The sequence below is a fragment of the Morone saxatilis genome, unplaced genomic scaffold, assembly GCF_004916995.1.
Source record: "Morone saxatilis isolate NCDOM2014 unplaced genomic scaffold, NCSU_SB_2.0 Contig12, whole genome shotgun sequence".
NCBI classification, from domain to species: Eukaryota; Metazoa; Chordata; class Actinopteri; family Moronidae; genus Morone; species Morone saxatilis.
In genome coordinates, this window is record NW_023339674.1 from 9,080,931 (window position 1) to 9,090,575 (window position 9,645).

A 9,645-nucleotide genomic window follows, 5' to 3' on the forward strand; every position below is an offset into this window, starting at 1 on the left:
ATTATTGTGTACTCTACATCTGTATGAAAATAGCATTTATTATGTACATTTCATAATCTTTAAATATAGAGTTGTTATACCTTAATCCTTCCAGGAGGTAGACTCAGTTAAAGCTGTAATTGTAGCTGCTAAAATGCAGTATTGGGTATCAGGATAGTGAAGCAACCCTACTCTGACCAGAACTAGGCCATATAACAATGATAATTGGTAGATATATAGATATACTTTATTGATCCCAAGCTGGGAAATTGCAATAACAACCATACAGGCTTAGTAGTTTATGCTTGTGAAAAAGTATTTGTATTTTTTTAATCGGATCAATACTTGGTATTAGCTGATACACAAAGCCCAGGTATTGGAATCGATACCAGGAAGGAAAATGGTCAATGATCTCTAATTTTAGGTGTCAAATTCATAATGCTGCTAAGACATGCAAAGCATAAAGATATAAAACACACATAGACAGGAGTGAAAGAGTTAAATGAAACAAGCAATAAAATACAAAACAAATTAATAAAACAATAAAAAAGTGCAAGATATTTCTGCTCCACAAAAAGTAAAAACATTAAATTGTGTGCAGCAGTAAATAGCTTCATTGCAAGTTCAAGTGAGTATTTAAAACCTGCAAAGTAAACGTTTTCACTCAGCAGTAGAAAGCAAGAAAACTTAACTTAAACATAAATGTCACTTTAATGTGTTGAAGCCGGAATAACAGCAGCAGAGATGGAGCGACAAGCAAATACAGAGCCGTGTTTAAACACTGACTAATCAGCCTGAAGGATTTGATACGCACCAACCCACAGTTTTAGAGCACTCCTCCTGAGGCACTCGACACATCCTGCTGTCAAGGATGTAGTCTGTGTGTGCGTGTGTGTGTGTTTGCATGCTGTCGAAATGATCGGCAGCCTTTTCCTCTCAACATGCCTGCAGTAAAGCACCTCACTGTACTGGTGTCCCTGTTTGCAGTTTGGGCAGGTAAGTCAACATTTCACAATTTTACATTAAAACTGTTGCCAGAGTTGTGAGATAATTTGCCTGAATGTTATGTTGAAGTCTTGTGAAGATGCAAAGTTATGCAAATAGGAAACTTCCTGCAGAGAGAGGGAGGTTCAGTAACCTTATCGGAGGTAGTTTGTGGCAGGTTTTTTTCTCAGCACGCAGGGAAATTATGTATTTAGTAGAATTTTAACACCTACAACAGCATTATATGTCAAAATCTGAGGACTAAACGCTGGACAACATGCAGCCTTGTAATAAAACAGAAACCTTTAAATTCAAGCAATATATTCATGTCTGTTGCTGTAATATACAAGTCAAAGTGTGTATTTCTGCATTCTGTATGTTAAAGTGAAGAGTGAGCTGCTATTGGTAAAAAAGAGGAAGGTAAAATAAATGTGAAGGTCATGTCTGGGTGGAACCTGGAGCAAATATTTAATCAGTCAAAGTGATTCTGAGCTAAACGGACTGTGGCGTCTGATGCTTGTGCAAACACTTATGTACACACATACATACACAATGCCAGCTGACCGCCAGCTGTTTGTCTGCATCACCAGAAAACACAAATCATTTCCTGACAGACTTTTAATTCTGCTGTAAAGAGCCAGACACCTCATCTGAACAAACTGATCTCTGCCTTAATGACACAAAAAACAGCTTCATTAAAACAACATCACCTCAAGGTCCATTTAGAAGCTGTTGTGGAGCTTTTAATCGTATCACACTGATGATGATCTGAGGATCTACTGACAGAAATCGAATATAATATTCATAGGTTACCTTAGAATCAGCTGTTTTTATCTACAGACGCCGTGGATCGCCTTTCATGGAGTTGGCCATTCAGAGCAGTGGAGGCGGTGATTATTTACCTTGGTGGGGCTACAAACACTGAGGGCTTCTACTTACACGCTATTTTGTATTGTTTAGTTTGGTGCATTAAGCTTTAACTCTAACTATAGAAGCTGCATTTACTCAACAATTGAATCATAAAAGCAAACATACTCCACGGAAAGGCTCAGTTTAGCTACTACTTAACTGCTTCTATTCTCACCAAGCAGAAATGCTTAACAAAAACATACATTTGTCTCCGTTAATAAATACCTACTGTGTCTGTGATAGTTACAGCAATATAAACATGTAAAACACCATATATATGATAATAAAACTCTGACAGGGGCCATTTTACTGCAGAATAAATACTTTTATTTTTGATACTTTACATACATTTTGTTGATAATACTGACATACTTTGTTTTGTAAAGTTGGAGCTCAAAGTAGCGCAAACAAGGTCAACCTCCTTTGTGTATTTAACCAATTACTCATTGTTTTATTGGTTTAGAGTATTTTTACACTCACTTACGTGCAGTAGATGAAAGCAGGATCAGGAAAAAAAGTGTGTATTGCGTGGCTGCACACATTAAGAAAGACAATACAAAATAGACTAATCTTTGCAGTAACTGTCATTTATCTTCATTTAAAGTAATATTAAAATGCTTAAAGAGTATAGGATGAACAGCTAAAGTGCAGGTGGGTCTATAGACTACGACACATAATTCAAGCTACGCCTCTGTGTTTTACCTTGGGAAAGCCAACAAACATTCTCCACTAGCATTGTCTTGATCAGGTGGAAATGCTGGGTGTCATTGGTTTTTCATCTTCTTTGCAGACGCCAAACCTTCCTCTTCAACTATACAGGTACCAGAGATAACCACAAGTGCTGCACCGCCCACCAGTTTAGCTGTGACAACAAAAAATGATGTCACTCCAAACCCTGTGAAACCCATCAACAACACCCAAGAGATGCAACCGACAACACACCAGATTACCACTGCAGTCCCTTCGCCCACTACTTCCCTACTATCACCCAACAGGACGGAGGAAACACATCCCAGCCCTCCTGCAGCGACCAATCAGACGTCCAATGAGACAGTTTCCCATGGGCCGACTTTCCTACCAGCATCCGAATCACCAAACGTTACAGCAACCACCACCACCACTGTTAACACAACCAGTCCAGGTCAGACTGCAGTCAGAGCTGAGGGTTGGAGGGTTTCTTTATTCTGAATCAGAGAACATTAATTAAGAAAGAATCTAAACCATGCACTTAAATTGTGCAATGTCACATATGAATGGTCCATGTGTGGTTGTATTTGTGCAGTGAAATAGGTCAGTTAAGGTGCTGTGTTTTATACAGCAGGAAAAGTAGAAACAGAAACAAGCTGTCATTTCTATTTCTGCCTCTGGTTAGGTTTGAAGACAGCGGTTAAAAGATGAGATACAAACAATAGTTAGACCCAATTATAAACTGTCATATTACTGAGGCTACATTGTCACTCATTAAACGACAAAACAACGTATTATGCAATACAATCAAAAGCCTTGTTAACAAATGAATTGATTTGGTCCATAGAAGCCCTAAAGAACTTTTAATCTGAAACAGATAGTAGAAGAAAATTATATTTTGGTCCTCGATATCCTCCTGCAAATATAGACACTGTAGTGAAGGCGAGACCTCTCTACTCTGTAGCAAAGGGTTGCTGCAGCCGTGCGTGAGACGAGCTCAGAAAATACAACATGGTAATCAATCTAGTAGGCATAGGCTACACATAAAGTCCACAACAGGGCAAGTAAAAAGAGTGAAATACACAAAAGTTAACCCAACAGCAAATTAACTTGATTGTTGTATTAGCAACACATTAGCTTCAGGCAGCTAGTAGAGCAGCAAGTTTTGTCAGCAGTAAAATTACTTCAGCTCAACTCTACTTAATCATTCACTAAACAGCTGTAACTTAAGAGTACCTACAGATAATTCCCCGGCGAGGTTATAAGGGAAACATATAAAAATGCGTACAGATCGGACAAAAACGGCGGACGTTAACAGTGACAGTTAAACTGCCACGGAACTTTGAGAGCAGTGGTTGCCGTAGCAATAGAATGTTCAACTGAAACCAACTGCTGGCGGTAGAATAGGTTGACTGTAAGACATCTTGGCCTCTGAGTTCCTTCTTCTCTCATTTAGTGTTGTGATTCTTTCCTTTACAACCACCCTCTCTTTGGACAGAAGCAGCAATGTAGTGGTTAGGAAGTGACCTTTTTGTTTGTCTCACCCTCAGGTCTTTCACATGACTGGGGGAAAGGTGACTTGGCGGCAAATCCCGGCCTCGTGGCCATCCTTTGCATCTTCTGTATCGTCTTGGCCCTCGTGTTGGTGGTTGTCACCGTGAAATGTATCCGATCACCGAGGTCCAACTTCGAGAGGCTTGACGATGTGCCAATGGTGAGTTAGAGCAGTGGTTCCCAACCTTTTTCTTTAAGGGACTCTTTTTCTATGATTTAGTAAACTGACAACCCCCTGGCTAAGTGACATATTTCATGGATATTTCATATTATATTCAAAACAGTACAATAAACCCAAACAGTGAACTCAGTAATTGCAAGAAGTTTGTCTAAAACAAGTAATTTGGATGATTTTGATCAGATTATTTCCTGCTAAGGGAATATTTCATAACATTCTCAGTCTGTATTATTTATTTTTATCATATTTATCTGACGCCTGACCATTGTCATTACACAATTTACTTGACCTTTCTTAACAGAAGTGATTAAAATAGATGGATTAGGAGAGATAGATATAGGCATACTGTGTATATTTTTTAAGTTTTCCTACACCCCTTAAAATCAAGAAGGCCTCGTGACCCCTCATGAAGCTTTGGCGACCCATAGTGGGGGTCCCAAACCCTGTGTTGGAAACCACTGATTTAGAAAACAGGAATCTGACATTTGCACTGATTTTAAACTGATTTTTTGAACAGATTTTCCACTTTGTAACTATTTAAGTGAAATTTTTAAAAAAGAGAACTGTTTATTTAAGTGTTATCTACTGAAAACCTACTGAGAACATCGTCACGCTGCCATTACCATTTGAAAATATATTTAAAATATCTATCTCCTTATTATTTAAATCTCTTCTTCCGTCCTTTCAAATTGAATTTCAGATTTCAAGTTACAAAGCAGAAGACCAGGAAACAGGAGGTTATGTTCACCATAGCTTAGTTGGTTCAGACTGAAATATCTCAATAAGTATTGGATGGTGATTGGATATTGTGCCATTATCAGGTTAAAACTTTAATTTCTCCAATGGGTTTATGACTAAATACCTGCTAAACTAAGCCTCAGCTGTACTTGGTGTTTAGTGCTAATTAGCATTAACTATAAGATGGTGAAATGTGACCTACAGATCAGCCTTGTGAGTGCAGGTTTCATGTGATTTTTTACCAGCAGGGGGCAACACTTATTAGTGATTATGTAGAATATGTTTAAAACCTGAACAAGGTGTGACTCAGGTAACAGTGCAGGGAATTGAACTCAACTCTGGCAGCGTGTAAAGTGTGTACGACTGCCATGTGTCATTTTCTTCCTCTTCCCTTCAGCACACAGTTTGCTGCTCTGTCTTTAACACAAACAGGAAGCCTGACTGAATTCTCATTATGTGAAAGAGTCAGAAATAGGACAGTGGTGAGCACATAATGACTAAGCGCTTTCTTCAGAAATTAAAGCTTATCATTAGTCGTCATCGGTGTGTCAGCAGATATTCAGATATTCTCAACTTCCTGCACTCTTTAGATGTCATTTCAGGTGAAAATGTAAGCAAGCTTCCACCATGAGAACAGGAGATTTGTCTCCAGACACGAAAACAAAGCGCTCTACAGAATATATCTGTCCCCAGCTATCTATAAATCTTTATTGCCACATGTGTGTAACTGCAGTAAAGAGAGGACGGTGTGTTGGATTAGGACAGAGTGTACTGCATGTGAACATGTGCAAGCAGCACATATAATACCTGAATAGCAACATATGGGTCCAACTCAAAAAAAGCTGATTTTGCATGTGAGGAGATAAACATGCAGGTTAACATGCAGGTTTATTGGTGACAGGAGTTTAAACTGTGTTTTGAAAGTGTTATTTACTGATAACCTTTATTTTTTTCTGCATGTTAAGCTTATAAGCAGAACATCTTCACACTACATCTTAACATTCATTAAATTAACATTTGAATGGACATACAGTGGACAACAAACAGCTTCATAACAAAACTGAAAATACATTTACCAAAATGCAGGTAGGAACAGTAATTTGTGTTTGGACAGAATTTCATTCAGAATTCTTGAGAAAATAAAAGTTTGTAATGAGTATTATTATTAGCTTTTGTTTTGACACTCTTACATGGTCATTTCCTGTTTCGGCTTTGCAAGGTCTTTCTATTTCTGCATGTTTTCAGGGTTCAAAGGGATATTTTGACATTGTGATATGTTGAAAGGAAATTGCAATAACACGAGTGTCCTTCGTTAAAATATCTCTGTATTATTTAAATATCTTCTTCCGTCTTTTTGAACTGAACTTTAAATGTGTGCAATGAAACTGGAGAGAAGTTGCAAAGCAGAAAACCTGCAACCAGGAAACAGGAAAGGATGTTGACCTCCTGTTAATAAATATACATCATTAATGTAAAGCAGCACACAGCTAGACTCCTTGAGCCTTATTGCTTAAAGTTTCCCTCAGCCAAAGATATGTTCTTCTTGTTCCTACAGTTGGTAATTGAGGTTCATTGTGACGTCTGTGCAGAGTTTCACACTAGAAGGATGTTTTCACATTAGTTTGCTGGAAGTGGAAAGTTTATCCGAGCTCATGGAAAATCTAGTTTTTAAGGGGCGGGGCCTACGAGCATGATTTGTGACATCACAAATAGTTTGTCAATCCTGGTCTAATTTGCCAATTTGAAACCTGAAGCCACCAGTGCACAAACACTGAAAATGGACTTTAAGTAGGATACATCTTGTATCCCAAAAGGAAAACTTTAGAAATGAACTAAACTTGTATATTCATAGACTCTTGATTTTTTAATGAGGTAGAAGAAACAGAGAGAACATATGTTTAACTATAAATACATGTCTACAGTTGGTAAAGCAGGTCATCGAACCATACTGGTGACAAGTCATTGTGAGTATGTTTAGTTCCTTTTAACCCCTTTGCTGTCTGCTTTCACCTCTGCAGGGCAAAATGAGCGAGGAGTCTCCATTCGCCCATTACTCAAAATGACAGTCGAGACCTCATCAGACTGGTCCAGGACGAGTCCGGACTGCTGTGTGACTCTGATGTCGTCCACACCAGAAGTGACAAGAAAAAGTTTTATGTTATTCTCTCAGGATCTTATTTCTTTACGTAGCACTTTTCTCAAATATACTGAAGTATTTATGCCTCAGCTTTGACCATTGACCTGCTTATGTGGCTGATTTATTCACTGTTGCACTAACTCTTCCTCCTTATTCTGAAAAGAGAATCAGCCTAAAATGCACAAATATAAATGTTTCCCCGAATTGGTGATGTATGTCCTCGTAAGCACTTCAAATTCACAAATGCACTCCTAATGTAACAAGTGACGTTACAAGAATACCTTGTTTCCATTATGATTTGGGGATTTGTGTCTTCAGCAGTGCACAGGAAGATGTATTCCAGTGTTATCTGCATGTACAAACACCTTTTGGGTGGAATATAATATTTTTAATGTTATTTATTGCCATATATAATGTATAAATAATGTCTTCCCAGTATGGCCTGAGACCTGCAGTGCAGACTATCGTTGGAGTCCTACAAACAGTTATCAGATGCAGAAATAAACACATTGGTCGAGTTCAATTTCAGCAGGAACAATATAAAAACAGAATGTAATGACTGATGGCCAAGAAAGAATAAGACTGCCAACTAACCAAGGAAAGAGATTTTTAAAAAAGTATGCAAAAAATAAATTAGAGTAATTAGTAAGTAAGTGAAGTAATTTGGCTGATCTGGCAGATTCAAACAGTTTTGCTTTGTTGGCTCCTGTGTTGAACTGAAATTATGGCCAATTAGATTATTTTTGCCTTTAATAAAACAATAAAACCATTGTATTTCACCAGATTTTGATCAAAGCCCAAAGACAAAAAAGTGCTCTCACTCATTCATTTTAATTCTCTGAACCTCCAACATATAACTCTCTCTATTGAGGTCTGAGACACAAACAACTGTCTTCAAATCAAGAATAAAATGTTCAGATATACTTTCACACTATTTCAACAAAGTAATTTTGTGCAACACGTTTACACTCGGGGGGGCTGCAGTAAATCTATGTTTTTGACAATGTGGATGTGTGCATTATACACTGACTGAGAGATTGATGTAAAGTGCAAAATTGTGATGTTTTCAATAAAATAAAATGAATATTCTTAAAAACTTTAAATTTTGTTTTATTTTGGTTTTCCATATCGGTGGTTGCTGGACTCAGATTGACCCGCATCCCTCTGTTGTGTTGTCACCTACACTGTATGACTCAGAACAGGTTGCCTGCCGGGTTTGATGGTGAGGTTTAGCCAAAGAAAACGTCAGTGTCAGTAATATGACTGTGTGGTCTTTCTTGATATTTGTGGGTATAACATCACTACTGAGACACTCTTCCAGTTAAAGCAAAGTGGAAGTCATCTGAGTAACATCTGTGAGTGTGGGGAAGTGGAGGAACCCTCACCCTCGGAGTAAGTCTGCCCATCTGTTTGAGTGAGACACAAAAGCAGAAGTTTGATGTTGGCATACAGACAAAGTTTTCACATTAGACCTGCAGGAAAACATTAGTTTTTTCTCACTTTTAAATGCAATAGAAGGAGAGATCATCTGTGAAATAAAGATGGAAATGGAAACTTGAAGACGATTACTTTTTTATTGTTTTCTCACTTTTTTTAACCAGCTTTTAATGTGTATGAAATTACTACTTGGCCTTGTTATATAAGATAAATAAAATATATAAATAAAAAGCAATGCTCCTGGCAGCAAAGTGAACTGCTTTAATCCCTTGTATTATGAACAAATTAGGAAGCCAGATAACGAGTTGAGCTCTCTCCTTTATGCACCTATTTTATGATGCTATATGTAAAAGTTGTAATATAAGATGCTAAATATTCAGTAAAACTAAGATTAAACAACTAATAAACAGTAAAATGTTACTTACACATTAATGCATCAGCAATCATAATCCATATTATATACAATATAATTATTATTATTATAGGGTTATTATGAAGGGGCCATACTGCAGAATGATGGCCTGCATTAATAGCCCATACTTCTGTACTTAAAGCAGCAACAAGGAACTTTCACTTTTGGGGCCAGTTGTTCAAAGGCAAGCTGATCGGATTGGACCAAATCTTGAAAATGGGTTGTTCAAAAGCGAAAGAAGGATTCTGAAATCAGATCAAATCACGGAATCCAATCCTAGTTTTAATCTGGATCAAACCTTCAGTTTGTGTTGTTCAAAACCTCAGTAGGATTTGGATTACTTTGATTTAAAAAAAACAGGATTATCCTGATCCCAACAGGGGGTAGGATTTCCAGGGATTCCAGGGAAGAAAATGTAGTAAAACTTTAAATTGACAAATAATACATTTGTATCATTTAGTGTATATATTATTTATATTTTGCAATTGACTTGTTTAAACCGTTACAGTCCAATTAAGCCTTTCAGTATATTAAAGTAAAAATAAAATAAAAATAAAAATGATCTTGTCCCCATGAAATAATCCCCCAAACAGATTTCAATAACAAACAAAAATAATATATTAAATTTTT

General features: G+C 37.2%; 1 protein-coding gene across 1 annotated transcript; it reads left to right on the top strand.

Moving 5' to 3' along the window:
- The first annotated feature begins 845 nt into the window (after window positions 1–845).
- On the top strand, window positions 846–8,269 carry LOC118321470 (mucin-3B-like). Its single transcript, XM_035652792.1, has 4 exons — window positions 846–975; window positions 2,663–3,013; window positions 4,110–4,273; window positions 7,048–8,269. Exons 1-4 carry the CDS (start codon window positions 921–923, stop codon window positions 7,090–7,092), a joined length of 615 nt encoding a protein of 204 aa, XP_035508685.1. The 5' UTR covers window positions 846–920; the 3' UTR covers window positions 7,093–8,269.
- Window positions 8,270–9,645: the final 1,376 nt, after the last annotated feature.

Coding starts and splice junctions, on each gene's coding strand:
- LOC118321470 (XM_035652792.1), top strand. CDS start 921: ATGCCTGCAGTAAAGCACCTCACTGTACTGGTGTCCCTGTTTGCAGTT. Junction 3,014..4,109: donor TGTTAACACAACCAGTCCAG/GTCAGACTGCAG, acceptor TCTCACCCTCAG/GTCTTTCACATGACTGGGGG. Junction 4,274..7,047: donor GGCTTGACGATGTGCCAATG/GTGAGTTAGAGC, acceptor TCACCTCTGCAG/GGCAAAATGAGCGAGGAGTC.